The sequence below is a fragment of the Rissa tridactyla genome, chromosome 7 (assembly GCF_028500815.1).
Source record: "Rissa tridactyla isolate bRisTri1 chromosome 7, bRisTri1.patW.cur.20221130, whole genome shotgun sequence".
NCBI lineage: Eukaryota > Metazoa > Chordata > Aves > Charadriiformes > Laridae > Rissa > Rissa tridactyla.
In genome coordinates, this window is record NC_071472.1 from 28,471,678 (window position 1) to 28,497,494 (window position 25,817).

At 37.7% G+C, this 25,817-nt stretch overlaps 1 protein-coding gene across 18 annotated transcripts in view; it reads right to left on the bottom strand.

The window, feature by feature from the left end:
- ZNF385B (zinc finger protein 385B) overlaps nt 1–25,817 on the bottom strand; it is a 141,430-nt gene that overhangs the window by 6,816 nt on the left and 108,797 nt on the right. For all 18 annotated transcript variants that reach the window (XM_054208653.1, XM_054208656.1, XM_054208670.1 and 15 more), the window contains one exon: nt 18,305–18,467. In XM_054208653.1, the coding sequence (XP_054064628.1) occupies nt 18,305–18,467 (163 nt within the window). The remainder of the gene's footprint in view (nt 1–18,304; nt 18,468–25,817) is intronic.

The following is a 25,817-nucleotide window of genomic DNA, read 5'->3' on the forward strand; positions in this document are numbered from 1 at the left end:
AGCAGTAAAACAAACTCACCCACCAAGAACATGGGATGGGAGGGGGACAGTACGGGGGTGCTGGCATGCGCAACCCCCACAAAATGGAAATAAGAAATGGCTGGAGAAGACCGTGACATGTTATCACTCTGAACAACAGGAATCAAATTTTATCAAGTACAACATCTATTTAACAGCAACCTCTTCAAAACGACTTGTGTCCCATTTGACACCTATAGCATAGTTTTAAATAGTGCTCAACTGATTTAAAAAACTAGGTTCCATTTTGAACACTTGTTTATTTTTAAATACGGGCCCTTGCACTTTATGTTTACAGCTACCAGGCTCGGTCTTAACATCACCCTGTGTATCAGGCCAATGCTGTGCTATGAAGAATTCTGAAAACAGGATTGTACCCCTACAATAAACCCTTGAGAGTGCGTATGAACCATAAACAGGCATCTTGAAACTAAACCCCTCAGTTGTTGGCATATTTCCCAGAAGCGCATTGCAGTACATCAATTTTAGATTGTTAAAAAGCAGGAGAAAGAAAATTCTAATAAAAGAATTATTATTTTTTAAAGTAGCAATAAAAATACTTTGAAATTACACGATATGAACTGTATTAAACATTGAACATTATCACATACGAAGACTACTATTAGGACTAAATTAAGGATAAAACCAGATTCTGAAGGTATTTTGATTGATAAAGTATGACGAAAGAAAGTGATGTTAAATCATAGTTCATAGACTATTCAATTTTAATGCCACTGTAGCAATAAGTCACATCTGCAAAAACCTAGAACATAGTATATGACTTGCGAGTCTTCACAAAATACATGGTTTTAATAAACAGCGTTTGCTAACATTTTAAATTAAAGAGTTTTCAATATGGAAAGTTCTCAGAGATGCTAACATCTAGAAAGGGAACACGCTGAACTGCTGCCATTTGTGAATTCACATTACAGGAAAATAGACGACTTCTTGTTTTTCTGTGCCATATTATGCCAGACTGCAAAAGGCACAACGCCAGGATGTATGTGAACCTGACCGAAATAGAGGAAGGTTCCTCAGTATTTTGCATTTCAGGCCTTAAAAAAAGAATACATCTGCAGAACCTGCAAGCTGTATGTTAATATATAGAGACTACAGTTCTAGTTTGGGTTTTTTTTAATGTTGTTTCCCATGATTTTTTTATAATGTAAGTGTAAAGATTTGGTGCTTTTGAAGCACTTTCTGGACATAGAAATCATCTCCCCCTGGACAAAGGGAGCAGGAAGGGGCCAGCAGGAACACCAGCTGATGGGCGCTGGGGTGGAACCCTGGCCTGAGAGACCCCCCTTCGTGCAGCAAATGCCCAACGGTGCTCACACTACAGCCCCTGACCTCTCTGTTCAAACCGTCTGCAACGAGAGGGAGCAGATTTTTATTGCTTTGTTTTGCCATCAAGCATCCGTGGAGTGAGATCCCGAGCAGTGGAGTAAGATCCATTTTACACAGGCCACCAATTACCATCACGGAGTAATGGTTTTCCATCGCTGAATTTAACAGATGATTGAAAAATGACAGATTTCATTTCCCACTTCTCCTCACTTAGCCGGCCACCAGCTGATGTAGTACGTCAGTTTTTAAAATATTCCCTAGATTTACAGTGTTTTCATTATTCATAATACAAAGCAATTCTAGAGTAAAAAATGCATAACAAGCTAACAAGAAAACTTCTAGAAAACTAGAGAGAAGTTACCAGCATCCAGCTGGGCTCAGTTCTGCCAGTATCTCAGCTTTTGGAAAGAACCTCAGTTCACATAATAATACCATCATTTGGAAAGCTTCCTGACACAAATAAGCTCTTCATCCATGGAGATGTATGTGTATAAGGAGAGACACACGCCTCTCTATGAATTAATGTTTCCTTCCACCATTCTAAATGCTTAATGCAGAACATCTTCAAAGATCATAATTGTAAGGTTATTATACAGTTTAACTCCCACAGAAAGTACACTGAGCTAAGTGCCTATTCATCACTGCAGTGGGGCCAGAATTGGGTTTTCCTGGCTTCTAAAATCAGAAAATTGCACTTCTCCAAATGGGCTTTTGATAACAGCTTATTGTTTTCAATCCACAGAATTCAAAACATCATTACTTACAGTTTTATGTTTGAGACAGAAATGCCAAGTATTCAACCATGCAAAGCACAGGAAATGCAAATCACATGTATATACAAAGCACGAAGATTACTTTTTTATTTGTACTTGTAGCACAGAGATAACAAATAATATCTCCGTACAGAAATCAGAAATGCAACTGTTAATGCCTGCATGCATATACATACTTCCAAACTGTAATCACTGTATAAAATACATGTGGATGGCTAGATGCAGCTGTAGGATTATAGTCCTCTTGCTATTTCTGAAGGCAAGTATTACTGAGAATAGGCTCAAATTTGCTCTGATTTCCACCTGGGCCAATCCCACGGAGCCCAACAGAGATGAGCAGAGGCCGAATGAGGGCATGAGTGAGTCCATCCTGCCCTGGCCCAGGGATGCAGCTCAGCAGAGCACAGCTGGAAGCAGGAGACCACAGTGGTACCCACCTCCTTCAGAAAACTGTAGCTACAATTCATCCTGAGTCAGGATCAGGTTGAAATGCTCACATTGTAACTCACATGCAAGAGGTTCACTTAAAAAAAAAATCTAACCCGTACTGTTGCACTGTACCCGACTACGTTCTTTTTCCACATAGGAAGGCCGTATTTCATCTGTGTGAAATTCCTGTCTTTAAATTAAGTCTCCCTTTTCCTTAAGACTCCAGAGAAGTAAATCAATAGTTCATTTCAAGTTCTTACTGAAGCCTGAATTTATTTTGAAATAGAGCCCAAGGAAAAAATAAAGCAAGCTAATTAAGTATTGCTTTGGGCTCAGTAATATCAATGCTCTCATTGCCTACTTACATTGTTTCAATTCTGCTTTGAAGTTGTTTTCACATATTTCTGGTTGTTTGCCTTATGTTTGTGTCAGCACCATGTTAAAATTCAAGACTTATTTATCTAATTAGTACTGCCTCATTTCAGCTGGATGTACCAAAGTCAGGGCACAGCGGGGGATAACATCTGACAGGTTCAAATCTAACAGGTTCCAGCTTCCCGTGCAAGACTGGCTGAAGTGATTTACCGACCCTTGCAGGTCATGCACCCCTCACTACATTTGTTACGGCACAAGCTGTAGGACCCACCTGTTAATGCTGAAATCCTAGTCCAGCTAAGTGAATGGGTTTTGCCCTAGCTCAAAAAGGGGCAAAAAAATGTTACGGTAAAACTTCTTCCCTCTGACGCTTGACCTGCATCTCTTCTTTTCAGTTGTTTTTTTTTTTTCCCCCCTGGTGAGCAACTGAATGTGAACGCTCTGCCCTGGCTCACAGCCCAGTGATCAATGCAGTCCATGCAGAAAGCAAAAACAATATATGTTTTCTTTACCCCCCCTAACCATTCCATCAAGCAGTTTGGTTTATAAGTTACTTTTAAGAGAGTTCATTTACATTTGCAATTTGTGTGAAGTGTTTACAATTTTATGACATTTTTTTATATATATATGCATATTATAAATTTATAATTTTAAAATTATTTCTCACCATACTAAAATGTGCCTATAGGTATTGCTTTTCCCCCCCCGTATCAATAATACTCATTGCGACTTACATCCCACAACACCCCTATCTGCACTGTTTTTTATCACTGAAGATACACAAAACAAAACTTTGCAATAAACTTCTGTTTTGCAACAGCTTGTTCGAATAGCAATTGAAATTAAAAGATTATCCAAGGCAAAGATGATACATGTGATACACTTGCAGGAGCTCTTTCCAACATGTATGCTAAAAACTTTTTAGATGCGGAGTTCTGAAATGATCCTAAATAGCCCCTGCAAAACCGTCGCGTACATTTTCTGCCTATATGTAATAAATAAGCAAACCTGCAAAAATCTTACCGTGACTGTAATAGAAGACATGATATTTTGATTACTGAAAACACATATTTTGTGTGTATGTGTGTGCATGTGATAAAAAGTACAGCTTCACACCTGCCTGCCTCTCTTCTCTGCCAGAAGCTGAGACCATTACCCGGGACTTGAGCCGAAGGCTGAGCACAGGGACAGACAAAGATGCCGAGACAGCGAACAGCCTCCCAGAGTGGTGCTGTCTGCAATGGAGGCATCTCCCCACTGGGAAGAGACCATGCCATCCTTATAACCACCCACTGCCAGGCTTCCGCTTCGCACCCTTTCCCTGTGCCGGGTCCTTCCCCGTGTCCCCCAGCTGCAGGCACCGAAGAGCAGCCATGCACAAAGTACATACAGCAGAAGAGCAACACATTGCAAAGCTGCCACTGCTGCTCTAGACAACACTACACCGAAGCTCCTTTGAGAGATTTGCTCATTTCCCATCCTGAAGATGGAGACTTGTTTTTGTAATTCTTCCACCTGCTTGCACAACAGAACATATTGCCAGCTTAGAAAAGAGCATAATGGAAAAACTGTTTTCAGCAAGCTAGATATTTTATGATTCTCCTTCGTAAAGGTAAGAAAATAGTAAATACTTGTGCTCCTTTTCTTCTTGAAAAACCCGAAGCAAGAGCCATGCAATTTTTAATGCAATTTCCAGCCTAAACCAGCTATGTTAGGAGAAACACAGCAACAAAAATAATCTAATGCATAACTGAATCACCGCATGGTTATCAAGGCTATGCAACCCGTGAGCAGAACTGATGCATGGTTAGGTGCAAAACCTGTGGTGCCATCAGCCTTGCTCACAGTGGTATGTCACAATATCACATCACTACTTAGAGAATGACTTTTGAAAACATGGACAGCTTGATGGCCCTGAACACCTTCAATTAAGTTCTGACCATGCCACCTCCTATGGTAACTAAAACCAAAAGTGATTTCTGAAAAGAAGGGTTTATGCTTCATTTACGGGTTACTAGAAACGTGGTGCAAAGATTGCCTTATGGTAGCCCTGAGTTCACAGAAGTTGTGTTACAGGGAACTGCTATTAGTCTGAAGTGTTGATTTTTGAGAGTAATCGAGACTTTGAGGTAAAGCAAGCATATCTCCCAAACCAGCAGAACCGTACTGAGTGAAACCAATTTTCAGGTGCTCCCTATAATTTCAACAGCTCCAAATACGCCTATGAATATTGGGCTGCATTAAACAACCTTTGAAGCATAGAGTGATTGCAGAATGGGAAGAGGAAATCCATCAGTTTCTCAGACTATGGTATAAAAGCTCTTTCCCTGATCAACTGTGTAGCAAAGGTAAAATCACTTACAATCCAAGCCGTATACAATCCAAGAAATTTTGCTGAAAAGCTTATCACCGTGGCTAAATTGGCATCAATAAAGACAAAATAAAAAAAAAAGCGTTCATTGAAAAATAAATTTCTCAGTTAAAACTTGACATTTCAGATGCTCAGCACATCTGACAAAACTAAAAAGGGGCACTAATTTCTCACTGTGCTTTTTCTTCCTACTCTTCTTTATAAAACATGCCCATTGACAATGCTGAAGAGAGGTGAGAGAGTCGATATTACTAAAACCTGTCATTTGACCCTGCTGTTCTAAGCTCTCTGCACGCAGAACAGTAAGGTGGTCCCCAGACCAAACCATTTTCAGTTTAAGGGCAGAGATCACAGCTGCAGCCAGACAGGTACGAAATCACAAAAGAGACAGAACAATCAGGCACCGGTGTGGCAGCCAAACTTGTCACAAGCTTTTTTTCTGTTTTTCAATCCATCACAGAGAAAGAGAAATTTTCAGAGGCAAGAGTAACAGCAGAAAGTTTGGCAGCTGTTTGCAGGGAGCTCTTCACAAATAGGACCAGGAAAAGCGGGAAGCTGTTTTGGAAGCTGGTTTCAATCGCTGATGGGTGTTAGGTGCAAGTCAGCATCTTGAAAGTACATTACAAAAAGACCTACAAATGTATGAAGAGCTTTGAAACTCAAGGCCATGAAGAATTTGGAGAGAGAAAAATCAGTAGCTTTAGCTGTACTACAGAAATATTGTAACAAAGTTTGCAGGGTTTGAAAAAAAACAAAACATGAAAGCAGAGAGATCACAGTCAAAGGGGTTACAAGCCTGGCTGAAAGCAATTGAGGGAGGTGTTAAGAAACCACGACAAAATAAAATCAAGGTAGGAAAAACTTATTTAGCCACACTGTACTTGAAGGACTGCCTAAACAAAGCCTAGGACCTACCCTGGGGCACCGGTCTGGGCCAGAGAGAAAGGACCCACAGGTCACTATACTGGAAACGATAGTTGCTGCACATCTCTGCCCTGAAATAAGATATGGAGGGAGAAGAATATCAAGGACCAGATTAATAGAAGGACAAGATGGGCCTCCTTCAATATACTAGCAGAAAAGCTACTGAACAGAAAGGCAGACAATAGCTCCAGTAAGAAAAGAAGTTTCAAAACATTGTTCTTCACAGAAAGTCTTATCTTCTGGCTGGCTCACGCTGCTACAAAGGAATAAAGCATGCGCTTACACAATTAATTATCCTTTTTGTGAAGAAAAAGATGAACACTATGAGTAATATATGCCATAAAGGCAATAGCAGGAAAGCAATTAAGTCACTAGCGGTCACAACCTTTACAGCATTTGTAAGCACTCTGTCCTGCATCTCAGCATCTCTCAAAAAAAAACAACAAAGAGCATGAGATTATTTCTTGACACTCATTAAGACAGAGTTAGCTAACTTTGATAAGGGATTTCAAAATCTTTTTTTGTTTTATCTCCACACTTGCTGAATAATGAGACTCTAATGGCTGTCAGACAAAATACCTACTTTCTCACCAGTTGTGCAGTCTGCTGAGAAATGAGGCTGGAAAACCCGTAGGGCTCTGTTCTAGAAAAATTCCATTGCAAACCTACATGCAAATCAGGCAGCACAGTGTATCTATTAACCCCTTGATTACCTTTAGTTTTTCTAAAATGTTTTTTTCTAGGACTTTAGGCCTGTCTGATAAACAGCTAGGTTTTATATAATGAAAGGTTTTACATGAAATAAATCTGTTTGACACATTCTAAAGAAAACCAATTTTGTTTCCATACAAAGATGAGAAATAAATGGAAGCTATAAATATAAAGCTTTTCAGCTCAAACACAAATATGCACTGAAATAAGCTACAACATATTTTCTCAAGATACTGAAGCTACATCAGGAAATGTCTGGACGGCTCTGCAATATTGAGTGAACTCTGTAGCAAGACTGATTATTTGATTAACTGCATCACTACTCTCCAACGGGCTGAGCCGAAGTAGCTTTTTCATTTCAGAAGTATGGCTTTTTTGGCAATGGTACAAGTGATGTTGATACTTAATTTCTTGGATATTTTATTTCTGATTTGGCACCCCAAAGACTCCAAGGAATTTTCTTACAAAGGAACCCGTCTTTTTTTTCCTCAGGGTACAAAATTATTCGCAGGTGATCGGATTAAAGATGTAGCGTTTAAAATGTTTGGTTTTGAACTTTTGGATGGGTTTAATTTTTATGAAAGCAGACTGATGAGAATTGGAAAATATTCAGAAGCACACACAGTTCTGCAACTGTAAACTCTTGCCCTGCAAAATCTATTCCTGTACCTATTTGTACACCTTCCTGAACAAAGAGTGCCTGCTGCTCCAACAGCTGGGGTGTCTGTCATGATCCCACTATATCACCTATGATTTTTAGTAAATTCCTTGCCTAGTTGGGGATTCTTGGGGAATTGTTTTTGGTTGGTTAGCTGGTGTTTTAGGTCTGTTTTATTGACCAAGATCGAGAAAAATTTGGGTGCACTCACCAGGGGAGGAAAAAAAGACAAGGGGAGAGGGGCATTCAGATTTCAAAAATCTGTTATTTAATATTTCAACACAATGCAATTCCTCTGTGCCACAGCAAGAGGAACAAGAGAAGGGTTGATTCTGCACTGTTAGACAAATGCAGGAGTGCACCAACCGTGGCTGGAGCAAACGAACTAACTTCTAACACTCACTTGAAGCAACTTGTGTTGTGTCTCCATTTCACCTGCTTGTCTTCAATTCTGCCTTTTTTTTTTACAGAATGCAGGTTATATCGGACTTCTCTTTTCCTCATTTGTAAAGAGATTAATAGAATTTTCCTCCTCTTTTACATTTTTCAGATTGAATAGGGTGAACAGGTAACTATGGTAAATTCAGCGTGTTAGTTCTGGAGAAAACCACCTCGTCTACAAACACAGGGCAATTCCCTAGTGCACGTTGCCGATATCTAACTTCTCAATGACACATCGCATCCCTGTTATAGTCAGTTGGGAAAACTTTCACTAGAAGTTTGTTCATAAAACTCAGCAAGACCAGTAGCACTATGCTGCCAGCAGCTGAAAGCAAGGTGGATCTAACCAGGGGACACATAACAACACACAGCTAGCAAGGGTGGACATTAACTTAACCAGTATCTATAAAGTGAGACTATCCAACAGCTTCATCTTCCTGGGTCCTGTTGTGGTATGTTTAGGCAAATTTACTTTAAATCTACCTTAACCTTTCATCTTTTCTGAGCTATCCCAGTTCGTATTGGCTGGAATGGAAAAATTTACAAGTTGGAAATTATAATACAGTTTGGATAAAGCTTGAAATAAAGTATAAATTCTGTTATTAGAAAATGTGACTCTCATCTGAGTGAAAGTAAATGTTCTTGCTGGTTAAACTTATCTTTTTCTGACACCAGACATCTATTATTTTGTAAATATTTTATACTCCCATTACAGACTTTGACACATTTATTTTAGAGGTCCTGGAATGCAAACTTTCTGTAGTACTGCATTATCTTTTTAACATTTTAATAACTTAGGAATGATTAGAAAAATAACATCCAAAGATTGCAACAAACATACTGTATTCTACCCAGACATCCTTCACTCCTGCTTAAAAATGTCTTGGTTCATCTCCTCAACTATAAAAATAACATTGCCTCCTCTGTCTACGAATCTGAAATATATTACTAGAAACACACTTCACTTGCCGTTTGGGGGGGGGAATCTTAAAATTCTACCCACAGCTGCTAAAGTGCTTTGGAACTCACTACAAAATTTATGGGTGTCTAAATAAATGAATCAAGAAGAACTGACAATCTGCATGCAAGTGCATTCTCACGGGCCTGTGTCTGAACTACTTACTCGGTACTTGCCCAGGCAGAACTGACATTGAAGTCAACTAGGAAACACTCATCTTCATTTCAGTTAAATGACATCTATAATTGTGCATTCTCACTGATTTCTGTGGCAGGTTTGCCTGAGGAGTGAGAGTATTTAGTCATGCCCTCAAGATTTGACCAATAAATTGCATTTCAAATATAACTTGTCTAACAGACACCAAAACATTTTCACTCGCCTTGAAAACAAGTAGTAAGGAAATGATATGTAACCTACTGTTTGTATGTATAATTTTTATGCTATAGGAAATGTAGCATATTTCTCATACTAAGTCAATAATGCAGCAGCTGTAGAATTAAGGAAGAAGGATGATAAAGGAAGATTTTTCAAAAAAGCTATTTAAACGCCTGAACAATTCTGTATCAAAACCAACTCACCAACTTCTTGGTCTCACAATTGCCTGCCATCCCCTAGCAACACACATTTTTCCTTGTGTTTTAAATACTGCTTGCATTTATGTCACAAAACTGAAGATAAGTATGAGCAAAAATAACATTTACCAAAAAAAAACCCCCAAATCAAGCCACATTACTGATTGTGTGGAAGTTGCTGCCAGACCAGCTTGTACTCTCAGAGGTCTTTTCCTTTACCTAAATAGTTGCTGAGAAATACAGAAAAAAGTCACCAGCAAGACTCTTTTCCCCAACAGTCCCCAACAGTTTTTCCAGAAAAACAGTTTAAAAATTAGAACATTTATCTCATTTCGAGGCAAAACCAAAGCATCCTGAAGCAACAGCATTGGGCTTGACCCATTCCTTTACACTTGGAGACTAAATTCACTCAAAGGCTGAGAGAAAAGAGGGAAATTTAATTCAAATTTTACAGACTTGACACAACCTTTAACTTTGGCACAACTGGACACAGACAAAATTCCATTCAACTACCAATCGCCGGCATTCTGTTATTTATTCCCTAATTATGTGAGAAAACAATGTCTGGCAACAAAAGAATGGCCTTACTTCTTCAGCAATATATTTCTGTAATAAGCGCTGTGAAAGTATTAGGTACAGATAAAGCTACTCCTCCAAGGCTTGGAAAAACCAAGAAAACCAGCAGCTGTCTTTTTTGGGAATCTTCCATTCAAATGGATTTAAAGGACTGATTTCAGTACTATGTAAATAAAGAAAAATTCCACTGATGTGAATTTCTTAGTCATCTAAAAACAAACCTAGGGCTTGGTTCACGAATTAATTTTTTTTTGGGCAACTAATACTGTCATTTGTCATCAAAATAATAACCATCTTAAGGTGATAGAAGGGGATATTTTATTTCTCTCATTTGCAATTTTTACAAAATCTCATTACATAACCCTCACTTCTTAGGATACCTCTGGATCATCTTTCCTCCTGACAGAAAATTGCAAAGCCGATGAGTGACGTTGGTATCTCAGTCTCAACTCTCTTTTTCCCAGCTACTTCTTTCTTGTCCCACTTTCTCCCCTTCTCCGTTTCCTTACCTGATGACTCAAGAACTCTTGTAACAGTATGTTGTAAAGATAACGATGAGTAAAGAATGATGTGATACATAATAGTTCTGGTAGCGCCACCTCTCTGCTATTATGCCCTCTATGGAAATATACATACCTACATTTGCTAGTAATTTTTATTATTTCATATTCATCTGATTATCACCATCATCCTATCAAAAAGAAAAATATCTTTGGATATTCAATAAGCACACCATTAGCAGAACAAACAAGAAAGACAGATGCCTGATTTCACAATATTAAAAGGGTTACTGAAAGACTCACTGTATACATATGGATTCTTTAAATGACCCCATACATCTAGCTAAAAAAACCCCAGTAGCTGAGAGCATCCCTGGCTCTACTCCCACTGTCCAGCAACATTAGTAGAGTTATTCTTGCTTGACCCAATGCTTATATTTACCTCTCCCCAAATTAAGAAAAACTCTGTATGGTTTTAAGGATGCTAATGAAAAAATATGCAATGAAATTCCAGTTTTTAGAACTGAAATAAGTAAAAGTAATAGTGGTATACAGTTTTAATGATACAGGACACGTGAATGCTCAGGCACAGAGCAGAGCACCCAAAAAGAGTCTTATTTCCATCTTACAATATATTTTTGATGCAGAGCTCCTGCTTAAATTACTGCAGGAGAAAAAGCTTACTATTTCTTTAAAAAAAAAAAAATCCTGCTTGCATGTATCTCTGATTGATATAATAACTGGAGAAAGAAAAGACTGACCTTTTTCAATCTGAACAGGAATTGCAACAGCTCATCAATGTAATTGTGTCAGCCGCAGAGCTTATTTTTCAGTCAGTGGCACCTATAATCAGTTTTCAGCAGAGGTGCAGAATTTGATATGTGCTAGTTAGCATTATTATAGACAGAGCGAAGAAACATCTGACGACTTCCAGGAGCTCCCAGGGGGTTAGCAACATCAAAACATGCAGAATGACACATTGTAAGACACACATGGAAAGATGAGGCTTGAATATCCACTTTTGAAAAGCACGAATAGTAACAGACAGGGAAGAACGTGTTTAAGGATACGACCTATTATAACGATTTCCTGTTAATAGACTTTGATTTGTTAAGTATCCTTTTGGCTAACCTTTCATCCTAAGAGCACAAACTAAAGAGCAAATTCCTGAACTGGCTGCAGAAATAACCCACCAGAAAATGCCCAGAAGCTACGTACTATTAAATCCAATAGAGGTGTTAAATGTACCACTGACGGTATGTTTCACATATCAATACTGATAATATAATGTTCATGTAAAGACATGCATGGTACTTGCAACAGTGTATCTGTGATGAATTTATGAGCATTTATTAATTCTATTTTATCAACTATAAAAGCACTGTAATCAAGCAGCAAATTCTATACTGCGCCTTTACCTCTGTTTCGGGGACAGAGTTTCAACAGGCGGCAATGTAAGAGTGATCTTTAGATGGCTGTGAAACACTGAATGAAAAGAGAACAAAACTTACCATCCTCAGACGATTTAATGAAAAAATGCCCTTGAACTAACTCTCCTTGGTGGCTGAATCTAATTTACTACTCCGTTGACCATAAATGAATGCCTTTATCTAACAGAAGTATGCCTGTGCTTAGTAGGCACTATCTGAATACACATAAACACAGATGTATGATTGTTTTATAGCATATAACTTCAGCAGAATTCTTTATGTAAGCATAAATGTGAAGGACTGATGAGGCTCATCAGTAGCTTTTGGTGGAGGCTAGGCAGAATGACAAGCATCTTTGAGGGGCATAAGGTAGAACCTCTAAATATGGCCCATTGATATCGGGAGACAGCAAGCCAAACGCGTCCTTGTTGTGTTCCTCTCCTACAGCTTCTCTCTCTCTTCCTGCCCAACCCACAAAATTCAACTTTGTCACAACATATTTTGAGGTCTAGAGGACTTGGGTGCAATTACAAAGAATTAAAAGATTGAAGAATAAATGCCTTGAAACACCCTAAACTTTAAGGTTCTTAAAATGATATCTGTATCGCAAATAACCTAGAATTCCCGGAACAGATGTCCCACAGTTAAGCCGTGGAGGCTGCGTGTCTCTATCTCCTAGCTATTTCTGAAGAATTATCTAAAAAAAAGTTTATTGGGGCTATGTAAACAAGCCACTCTTAAAATGGGTGGAAAACAAGATGATAAATTGAAATAAATGTTATGGTGAAAAGGGATTTTGTTAAGAGAACTGGTATAATTTTTAGGATTACTCCAAGTATGGAGATGCATATGGAAAAGTTTAGAATTTAAGCACTGCCAGAAAGATTTTTTAAAATAAGCAATGAAAGCAGCACGACTTAGGGAGTGTCCTGATGGTGGACTTGTGAAATACGAACTGAGACCTCCCTTGGGACGTTACACCTCATTGGTAGTTGATGCATAAACAGCACTGGTAACTGGAACACCAGAGAAATCCAACCCATCGTCATCTTCCTGACTAAATGTGATTCAACACGTTGCACTCTACTTCAGGAACAAAAGGAAAAAACACTCAGTTTTGTTGTCAAAGGACCCACAGAAAGCCCTTAATAAACTAAAACTCACAGACAAGACCTCAAGGTCTGCTTTTAAAAGCCTGATAAAGCTTGGAGTTGCCAGTCCTGTTCAATGGGCCAACTAATTACCATATGTGTACATGACATCAAGTGTCACTTACTAGGTCCATCAACATGTCTAGACTGTTTTCACAATGTGAGCTAGCCCATTCAGCATCAGAAACTGTACTCCACTCTAGGACAACAACATTCCTCAGAACGACCTCCAGCTGGTTTTAGTTATAAAGCTGTAATGACTGGAATAACTCTTACAGGGCCTGCTTAGGATCGAGAAGCTGGCAAACAACTTTCCAGTTGCATCCCTTTCCTGCCATCCTTGCCATACACAGCAGATCAGCACAGGACTGCTCATATGCTGGAATATCATCACCATGACCCCAAGAACTGCTTGTTGAGCTGCCCTGAGACCTGGCTACAGAACAAGGGAGTAGTAAGAGGGGTTAGGATTTGAAACATGGTTTAGAATGTGGCCTAGTTAGGTGTGTAATGTTGCATATCCCTGTACCAGCTGAACAAAAAGGAGTTTTCATAGACCATCCAAAGGGATTATCTGTACCTATTAAGCCCGAAGTAGAAGAGCCGTCTGATCATATTTGAATGAGGACTGAACTTGAAATGCCCATACCTATCATTTCACAAACAGCTCTCACTGGAACAAAGGAAATAGAGCACATACTGAATGGATCAAAGACAGAAGAAAAAAAAAAAAAAGACTGTACTTTTATAATCTAAAACCTGGTTTTGCCTCTTTTGAGTAGTTTAAAACAGTTGCACTTACTTCCTGATTTTTATATCAAAGCCAGATGCAAAAAAGGTGATACCACATCATCTGTCTGCTTAATTTTGAACTATTTATTTTGATTTGGAAGTATGATCAAAGAATTACTCTTTGCTTGATAAGTAAACAGTGACATTTCAATCCAGCTATTATCATATGCATTCCTGAAGGACTCATCACTGTAAGCACCTAGACTACGCTAACCTGGGATCACAGACACCGTCTTCTGTTGCATTCTCAGAGCTATATTTAAAACACACTCTAAATATTCTAAACTCTGTTATGTACTGGTTGCTACCCCTGCCCTTTTCTAAAGCAATGCCATACATATATGCCATACATATATGTATACTTCTGTCTGAAGCTACCCTGAAAATCATGGACTTGGACAGAGAGGGAAGGGAATCTTTGCTCCACATGAAAGAGCTGCTCCCAGTGCTGTTAACACTGCTGTTCTTTAATGATGTCTCAAAGCAGCTACAAAAAAGCTTGCAGTGCCACAGTAATCATTTTCTAGCATATGAGACTGTTCTATAGCTGTTACTAGACTTTTCTGGGGTGGTTAGAGAAACTGTGCGGGAGACAGGTTGTGAAAGGTTCCCCTATGGACACCTCCAATGTGCAAATACCCATCAGGACAAGCAGACATGACCCAACAAGAGGTACAGGAACAACCACCTCATCACACATCATCTGTGGCATTTTATTCCTGCCTGCAGAAGCAGTGAACACGATAGGATGGTGGTACTTAGAAGCACTAATAAACAAGTATTTTCTAAATGGTGAAGAGATGTATGTTTAGAAAATAAGATCACATAGTAGTCTAATCAAGTTAGGATGCAAAACTTGTGCAATCCAACCCATCAATATCCACTTACCTGAGGCTGCAGCCAACTTACCATTACAGTACCATGGCTTTGTTATTACATGTTTACTGATGATCAATTTATGAAAGTGATTTCTGAGTCATAATGTATTATTAACATCAGCAGAGAAGACCACTCTCGCACAACTTGGGCATTGTCATGCTTAGACCAAATTCCAGAGTCACCCATTTCCATTTGGCTGAGGCAGCTTTTGTCTGTAGCAGCCCACATTCTTCGTGAAACTTCCCAAAAGCCCTTAAAGATTAATTTAACTTTTGTAGCTCTACCAGCAGCCACACTTCTCAAGTTGAAAGGAACAGATATAGAGAGACCATCATAAGTTTCGAAAAATAAAGACTGGATGAATTTGGGTTTTGCCTTTGGTAGATTCATCACAGAAGCTAAGCTAACAGTGAAATTATTTTTCCTGTTACTACTACAGTAGTGACTTCTAACAAATAAGTGTTTTGTATTTCATGTTATGTCTGACCCACAGAAGACATGGCTCTGTAGCTAAGTTAACTTGACATTTTGGTTCAATATATAGCAACTGCTCAGTCTGGAGAGGTCCAGATCATTCATCATTATGCCACTGAAAGTGATGGCACATCAAAAAGGCTGCTAGTTGTGCCTGCTGTGCCCTTTTATTAACAGACATATATAAGAGGTAAATTCAGTTTATCAGTGTACTTTAATACTCCCTACCCATTCTGCACTAATACCAGCGAAAGGTACAGCAGATAACAAAGGAACAAAAGAACTTAAAACTGTCTTCTCTGTTTAGGTTCTCATTCTCCTCTTCCATACCCAAGAAAAGGACACCATGAATGCCTTATTTCTTGATGAACATTTCTCAGAAACTCAGCAATCCTCCAAAGTACAATGGTTAAACAACCACTCCACAAGCAGTAGAATTTAATTCCCTTCCTTGATTCCATTTAGCCTCTACCTTATGTCCCTGTAATGCAATTTTTTTCAGACTTACACCACATATACATGCTCTCAAATCCCCTGTCCTGAAGGCAAACATAGAGCCTGGCCAGTCAGCAGGCCAAGCAAAACAGAGCTCACACGGCAGTACGTCTCAGGATGGACCACAAGTTAAGGTTCTCTTCTACCCATCAAACTCATAGGAGCTTCATTAAAACCTAAGTCTCATTAATCTTTTTGACATTAGGCAATACAGTAAAAATTATGAAGACATGGCCAGAGAATAACAATGATAAGGATAGATGATAAGATGATAAGTCTCATTTCCTCAGGAAATCAGAATAAAAAAAACCACCACCACTAATACACACATGAACTGAAAATCTTAGTATTAGAAATCTTTTAAAGAAAACTAAAACATACCCATACAGTTAATATATAGTAATAATCCATTTCTCAGAGACTGAAAGCTGTGTTAAAATATTCAGTAAAAATGGTATCAGTTAATCTGCTCCAAGGCAAAAAACCCCCTGCCACTGATTCCCAGAAGCAACATAGTGATTGCTCTATCTGCAACAAGCATTACATTAAAGAGCTAAACATATGTTAAAGGACAAATGAACAACAGCCTCTGTAAGGGAAAGTACACCTGTTTCAAGTCCATAGCCTGGTAAAAACCCCAAAAACCCAAGCTGTTCCCCACCTCTGTGATCAGCATTACCTGCATATACAGAGAATTTGCCACTCTAGGTTCAGGCTTGTGTCCTCCCAAACATCCCACCCACAATCTCCTGTAGAGCAGTAACAGGATCTGAGGAACCTTCCCTTCATAGAAAACCCCACTGTTCTCCTAACGGGAAGAACGCATTTAACTAAATCACCACCGTGATTTATTTTTACTGCAGAAACACTTGCAGTAGTATAATCCAACAGACACAGATGGTAATCTGTCTAATTTGTGTGGAGTAATTAATAGCATAAAACAACACACTGTCAAAACAGGGCAATATAAAATTATCAAGAGCAGGTTTCCCATATCATTGGTTAGATTATTTTATCAAAAACTGAATGTAGACGTACAAGGAGAAGAAGAAAATTAAGTCAGGGACAGATCTCATCATCTAGCAAAGGAAACATAAGACAGCTCCAGACTTACGGAAGAGATGATGGAGTTTGTAAAAGACGCTGAAACTTTTGTTATTTGGCCTTTGGCATAGGCGGGGGAGGGCATTATACAATTACTTTATCACAGAATGCATTCTTAACATGTTAAATGCTCTAAAGTTTTAACTGATATCTTACTTAAGCAGTTGTCTTGAGTTCTTACAGTGTACACCTGGAGCAGTAAGCTGTTTTAACCAAAGCTACTTTTGATATTTCAGAGAGTGAAATTATTTAGCAAATATTTTGAATCTCTTTCCATTCAATAGTCCACATTCGATTTAGATCAATGGTGGTTTGCGACTGTTTTACAGTTGCTCGTTTACCTGATGATGCTACTTGGATTCATGTTATCTCAAACATAAAATGTGATTTGCTAGGTAAATCAACCCAAAATTTGGGACCCATTGTCATTGCTAAGGACCCAAAGACAGTTTTGGTGTGGCTGTGAAGAGTGGAGGATGACAAATAGCCATTGATATGGATTTTTTTTTTCTTTTTTTTTTTTTGGGAGGGGTGTGTGTGTGTGTCAGAAAACTGTCTGTGTCATTCACATCATGGCATCCGAATCAAGCTCAGCTCTGGTGAAGAGGATAATAAATGGCTACCAAGGCAGAAGCAAAATCGTCAGAAGTAGTCTATTAGACCAACAGTTGGGTAACCCACAGTAGGTGCTTTCTCCTGGATAACAAGACAGTATTTCAGACTGTCAGCAAGTTCAGGAATTTCTCCTGTTTCATTCAGTAACACAACACTGACAGAGCAGAAAGAGACTCAAGCAACTCTACTGCAATTAGTGTTACTGATCTTCCTCAGATTACTAATATGGAAAAAAAAAAGAAAAAAAGGGATGTTGGAGCACTAATGAGCTGTGGAAGTCAGGAAATACCCATGCCATGAGGCTTCAACACATTTCTGCAGGTGTGTTTTCCTGTTTGAGCAATATTATCCTGTTCAGGAAAGAAAAATTTTTTATAAAGGTTTCTTGTGCCTCAGCTAAATACATACACCTCAGACTTGTCCCTCCACCCACATCCATCCACTATTATTGTTGTATGAACTGCATCCATACTTTATAAGACTAAATTTCACAAGTTTAAAAAAAAAAAAAAAAGACTCCAGCATTCAGGGAGACCACATGTTTCACAGATGTGAAAAAGCACTTTGATAATATCAAAACCAATCAATTCTGTACAAGAAAGCACAGTAAATAGTTTAGAAAACACAAGTCATGCAATCAGATTCTCTCTTACAAACACCAAAAAAAGAAGAAAATAAAGAATGTATAGAACAAAAAAAGTTTTCATTGACCTGATTTGTCAGAGATGTTGGCTGTGACTGGCGTGGTGGAGCAGCTTGTGTTAGCCTTTGCGCTGTCCTTGGAAGAACCAACTTTGGGTTTATTTTTCGTTGCCTCTAGTGCTTTGACCTTCTTGGCATGTTTACTTCCTTTGTAGTGGGCCTCGGCCTGGCTCTACAAAGGAGAACAAATCAGGCTCACTTTTTTCTGTATTTCTATAAAACACAATGGATGACAAGGCAGAAAAGTGACACTTTCAATAGCAGGCACCATATTATTCCACGTAGAAATTTTTGGTAGCTCTATACTAATAGTTTTCCTAGATGTAAGTTCTTATATATTCAAACGATAGGATTTTAATGAATGGTACATGTTTTCAGTAACTCAAAAAAAGAGGCTTTGAGATTACATAAAGCTCTGCCACTCCTAATGTAATTCTTTGCTTCCAGGGTGCTTAAAGATTTAAAGCACTATACAAATGTAAACACATCCAGTTGAGAAAGATGCTACACAATTTTACATGTAGTGTTCCCTAGACTTTATTGCTTGTAGTTAGAAAGATGTACTATGCTGTAACATGATTAAATAATCCATTTTTCCTTCTGTTTGATCTAGCACACAAGTCAAAGTATTTTCATCATCACACTAACAGCAATTGAAACAGGCATTAATAACATTATGACTTCACTATTAGATCAAGCAAGAAGGGTTAAAATGAAGAAATACTGTACCTATAAACTTCAGCAAACCTGAATAAAATACAGAAAACTAAATCAGTCTCGACTGTTTTATAAATTGCCTTGAATAATTTTTTTTCAAAGACCAAGAAAATTGAAACCTGAAGGTCAGGAAGGAGAGGAGCTTTTATATATATATATATATATATATAATTATTATTATTTTTTGTCTGTGTTTTGTTTTGGCTAAAGTGCTTTATATGTCAGGTACCCTTTCTTGGTCTGCCCAAACAGGACAGTAGAAATATGTACTGAGATGTAATGTGTACTGCACCTTTGTCTTAAAACTATCTTCAGAAACTAGGTCAGTGTTTTTGAAGTTGCACAGCTAAAACTGGACACATAAATACATGCCCATTTTTTCAGTGATTTTGAGACCCCATTACTGTTCCTGACTCAACATAACCAGCTGCCTTGATAAATCAGGCCGCTTTGTTATGAGCAAAACTAAGGAACTATACGCTTAACACAAAAGCCAAAGCTTAGAAATTTCAGCTAATGAATTTAAACATTTTTCTTGACTCCTTAAGAAATTAATTTACAAAAAAATGAGTAAGAAACATAATTTAATACAAACACAGTCTATTTTCATAACATTATATTATTCAGCAATAGCTTTGCATTATTAATATTTCCAATCATCATTCAAAAAAAATTATTTCAGACATACTACTAGGCGCCTCTATTGAAGGTTACATATTAACTAGAAAAGTTAATATTGTTTATTTCAAAGTAAAACACTCAGTGAAAGCATGCTTCATGTAACCAGAATGGCCACACCTTGGCACCTGGCATATAAAAACATCAGTGCAAGTAAACTTTTACTATGCTCATGCAAAACCACATTCTCTCTCAAACCAATTAGGGCTATGTTTTTTAGTTCACTGTGTTAAATGAAGCGAGCCATGAAACAAGTCACATGCTTTTTATAAAAAACAGCCATAACATCTAAGACATTTGAATTCCGCAAAGAGTGCTGCCATAACAAGGAAAATAATTTTAAGATCAGCAGAAGTAGGCATTACAATACAGTCACCTTGGGACAGCATGTAATAACAGTTTTATCATATGGCAGAGTGTAAGTAAGTGAAGAGTAGAAACAGCTGGACCAGACAAGAGAACAGACAGTGTGTTGGAGTCCTCACAAGAATTATATGCACCGTCAGAACTGATGGAGAACTGCCGCTAAAATAGAGGAGTGAAGTTCATATACACCGAAGCTTCTTAAATGATTATACAACCTGTGAAACACAGTGCTTTTCACCTCGAAAGGGTAATGTATGTGACATGGTGTGGCTGCATCTTTTCTTTCGTAGGAGATTTCAGTAAGCAAGCATTCAGTAGGAAAGACTGCTAGATAAGTTTTACTTTTAATTCCACTGAAATTGGGGTTTTTTAAAAAAACTTTGTTATAAAAACAGTAAAGAGCCTATTGTCAACTGCTATTAAACTATTTCTTGATTTTAAAACCTTTGAAATATTAACACATGTACAAACACAACTTAAGGATTATAAAGAAACAACTAAACTATACCACTACTACGTGCACTACTTAAAGGGACACTTGTCAACTTCTGGGTTGGACCTTTTCAGTTCTGAATGTGGGTAGAGCAGCACAGATCTGTTTGCACCCTGTTATGTCGATGGGCCTTACGCAGGCACGGGAGTCTCACCCTGGCTCTCTCCACCCCTCTTGGATTTTATCCATTTCTCTTAAGCTTTGCTGTTGCTACATGATGCACTGGAAGGAGCGTTGGCCATCAACAAAATTAAATAAACTATTCACACGTTACAGTGTACAAAAAGGGAAACTAAAAATTGAGCTGTATATATATATACACATACCCTTTCTGTTCCAATACTTTTAACTTTAAATAATAGCAAGTACAAGATTTTGCGCTCAAGCATTCTCAAGTTGATGATGTCCCTTTAAATATTTGAACTCTATGCTCTGCGCATATGTGTGCTGTTGATAGGATCATATGCTGCCTGAGGCCAAAGCTATAACATAAAAGACATAGGTGCACTCAAGAGAAAGACTTAGTAAGTCAATTCCTTGATAATAAGCCTTTCTGCTGATATTTGCAATAATAATGCCTGCAATATCAGTAACAACCTACTACAGTCTTTGAGTCCCTTCATTCAATCCTCATGTAGTGTACATGAGACCTGTTGAGAACGAACAAGCCCAGGCAGAATTAAAGTTAAGATTTCTGTAAACACAAGCAAAGCCTCATGGAAATGTGGTGAATTGACTCACTTTTGATTTAAGTTTTGTAATTATTATAATCTTTTTATCATCAAATTCATGGTTGTACATTATAAGGCCAAAAGGTATTGCTATGAATATCCAAGTAGGGTTTCTGAAAACACTAGCCTTTTCCAAAACTGTTTGAACTAGTCCATGTTCCTTTGGGGGAAAGAAATTGTCTAGTCTTGATTTTAAAGTAGCTAAGGATGGCAAATCTACCTTTGGTAAATTATTTCAGTGCTTCACTTTGTCAGTTAAGTACGTACCATTTATTTCTACACCAAATTTGTCTAGTTTCAACTTCCAGTGGCTGGATTTTGTTAAACCTTTTGTTTTTAGGCTCTTTCAACTCATCTCTGTTCTGTGAGTAGAAACACAGATACTCCCTTCAAACACGAAGTCAGAGGAGCATTCCTTGAGGTACTGAAGCAATGTTTCCGAGCCACACGAGCTTTATTTTCTGACCCTTTCAGATACACCTGAAGTTCAGAGTTTGCTTAATATCCACTGTGGGATAAATCATTTGATTCAGTTGCCTTTTGGTAACTGAAATGCAATATCAACACGGAACCGTGTTCTGTGTAACTGTGTTATAAAAAACATCGGTTCTTTCTGGAGTCATAGTAAGCAAAAGAAAAAAGGACGGCTGTGGGAATCTGAAACTGGAATACAAGTTCTGATTATTACTGGTACCAATTATGCTGATTATTAATGCCCTGATCATTACTAACCCTAGTTTTATAAAATATTTGCACAAGTACCACATTCAAGGCAAACATATTTGCTCCAAGTCCCATTTAAAACTTATTTCTGACACAAATACAGCAATACAGTACAGGTTACGAGCTTTGTAACATACATCACTGAAATACTAAACATACATTTGAAATAAGCCATAACACATACAATTTTCATTTTCAGTTAAGACAAGATGCCAAACACTTATTTTCATTTGGTCTGATAATCCAAAGGAAGTTCTGTACACACAAGGTTTAAAAGTCACAGGTATAAATGAAAGATAATTCACCGGTTTTAATACAAAATTCCTATAAAATATTAGAAGAAAATAAGAGTAAATATCTTAGGGATGTAATATTTTAAATGGATATTGAATGTACTTTTTGATCATCATTAACTAAACTATGTACAACTAATTCATGAAAATTCCATATCATCAAAACAATATTTGAGAAAATAAAAAAAGTTTAAAAACCCTAAAATAAAGATCTGTAACCTTAATGAATCTCTTTGTACTCATGTACTGTGGTGCTTTTAAATTGCATAATAATTTATCCCAGTGTATAGGGCTGCATTTACTGTAGGGATGAATCAACTCTACAGTAAAATAATTTATTTGTGCCACAATATTGTTGGAATATTTATTTTTTTATTTCAAAAAGATTAAGTTAAATTTATTGCTTATATAATTGAAATTAAATGTCATCATTGAACATTTATTATTATAATTTTTAGGTTAAGGAGGACACTCTTTCAAAAAGTGGAATAAGAAAATATTTCATATGAAAGAACTCCCTACACCTAAAAGGAAAATCTAATTTCCATTTGGTCCTAAAACTGACTATGGTCTACTAGCTCGATATATACACATTGTGACATTTTAAAATGGAGTCCTCCTACTTATTGGAAAGTATAGAAAATCATCAAGTACCGGCTAGTAAGATTTAATGAACAGGAAGAGCTTTAAGCTGCAATAAATATGACATTAAATACCAGAATGCAAAAAATACCTTTGTACTGACAGGCCAAATTCCACAAAAGTGTTTATGTATTTGTCTGGCATTCCTTTTTGATCAACAGGAGGCATATTTTAAGGCATTAAACATATGTCTAAATCTTTAGAAGATCATGGCCTAGTGAAAAGCTGTATTTTGAATTCAGTTGCAAATAATTAAGAATATCATTGACAGACAAATAAATACGCAATTTTCTCCTACTGGTTTTCAAATTTCTATGACCTAAAATGGTGGAAGGACACCCATCCTCTCTTTAAGCAATGTAGATTTTTAGTTCCATTCATAGTCTTTAAGTAGTAATTAAAAAACCGCAAGCAATTAAACCTTGTGGGGGTTTTGTTTGGTTTTTTTTGTTTGGGTTTGCTGTTGTTGTTGTTTTGTTGTGGTTTTTTTTGTTGTTGTTGTTTTTGTTTTTGTTTTTTTTTTAGAAAGCCTTCTATGCTATTAGGATTAATGACTTGGTTATAAGAAAGGACAAGTTCTTCCCATCTTAAAAATATTTCATTGAGACAAAAAAATGATCCAAGTGTTACATTGTATTTAAAATCTGAAGTTAATTGCCACTTTCAACTCCAAATTACTAAGTTTGAAATCTAAGCATCAGGATGCTAAACTGTGAGACTACGTATGATACGTTAGCCTTATATGCTAGACTGCATCTAATAAAACATCAACAATGCAAATCTTCATCTTCTTCACGTAAACATGCTTTCTAAAATAAATGTGAATATCATTAGCATATTATAGTGCTTAACCTCTGAAGCTTTACTTTGCATAAACTTAAATATGTGTATATGTATAGATATGTATATATAGAAAGATACAGATAACCAGGAAACATACAGATCATACAGATTCATTGATAGTGGTATTACCTTTAAGAAAACTTTGAAGTTCAGGTAAGACTGCAGTACAAAAGATTACAGAAAATTATCCCTGTCAGGAGCAGTGACTGACAGTATATTTGAAATCAGCACCATTCATTTTGACAGTTCACAAGTGACTGAGTTTTAGAATCTATTTGGTGTGTGAATGACTAATTAACTGAATTTATTACTACACAAAGAGATGAAATACTAACCTACCAGATCCCTTCAATGACAGCTTGATGCAAGGTTTGACAAAGTCTAATGGTTCAGTGTGTATGTGTGTAAGATCAAGATTTTTTCCAGGTTCCACCATAACTACACAGTCTCAAGTACAAAAAACCCCATTTTTTTTTGCAGGTAAAGCTCTTAGCTAGGCTACCATAATTACATTACATTAGGCCGTAAGGAGAAATGTTTTAATGAAGTGCATGCAGCATCCCTGTGAGAGGCCTCCTGGCACAGCTGCAATGGCAGCAGTCCTGTTAGAGAAGGCATCTAACTGTGCAAGACTGGAGGAGCACAGAGGTAGTTATACCTGTAACATTGTCAGTTTGTCTCCACACTCACAACAGTGTGGTGAGTAGGACTAGGGCAGTGATTGTCCCCCTGTACTCGGCACTGGTGAGGCCCCACCTCGAGTGCTGTGGCCAGTTTTGGGCCCCTCACCACAAAAAAAGACACTGAGGTGCTGGAGCAGGTCCAGAGAAGGGCAACAAAGCTGGTGAGGGGTCTGGAGAACAAGTCTCATGAGGAGCGGCTGAGGGAGCTGGGGGTGTTCAGCCTGGAGAAAAGGAGGCTGAGGGGAGACCTTCTCGCTCTCTACAACTGCCTGAAAGGAGGGTGTAGAGAGGTGGGGGTCGGTCTCTTCTCCCAAGTTACAGGCGACAGGACAAGAGGAAACGGCCTCGGGTTGCACCAGGGGAGGTTTAGACTGGATATTCGGAAAACCTTTTACACTGAAAGGGTTATTAAGCATTGGGACAGGCTGCCCAGGGAAGCGGCTGAGGCACCATCTCTGGAGGTATTTAAAAGGTGGGTTGACATAGAGCTTAGAGATAGGGTTTAGTGATGGTTTTTGTCAGAGTTAGGTTGGTGCTTGGACTGGATGATCTGAAGGGTCCCTTCCAACTGAGGCAATTCTATGATTCTATTTCTATGATTCTAATTCACAGCAGGTCCTGAACTATAAAGCTCCCTTTCCTAAAATAGTAAGAGGTCTATCAAATATTTGATCATATAGTTTGCCTGTTAGAACCATGTTGTAAGAGTATGCATATTTATGTGAGGAGTATATAAAGAAGAATTTAGACTGGAATCGTAACTTTAATAAAAATTACCTTAAATGATAAATTAGGAAGCTGTGTTGAAAAATTTAGTTTTATCTCATTTGATGTTAATAACAGATGTAATTGAAGAAATCTGCAAAACTGAAGCATTCATACATTTGTTAGACCAAAGCTATGCATTATTTTTTCAATTCTGTTCTCAACGGGTTTCTAAAACCTAATTGCTCCAAATAGTAAGGTAGATTACTGTTGAAAAGGACATAGAAAAATCAAAAAGCTGTGAAGATCAGCCATGTCATAAGGAGTCAACTCATATTTAAATATCTAACCAAACTTAGTTAAAAGCGCTGTTAAATAGCTGTTATTTGAACACAATTTTCAGCATGTTATAACCCTGTACCCTATAATCATGCAATATTTCTGTCATGTTGGAGCTAACAACTTTCATCATTTTGTCAGTTCTTTCTACAAAACAGAAAATTACCTTCACAAGTTCCTGAGATTTATGCTTTTAATTACCTCCTATCTGCTTCACTATCCTCCATACCCAAAGAATCAATATAAATAGTCTTATTTATAGGCAAAATGTAAAACATTTGACAAAAGACTATGACAGTTCTGTAGATT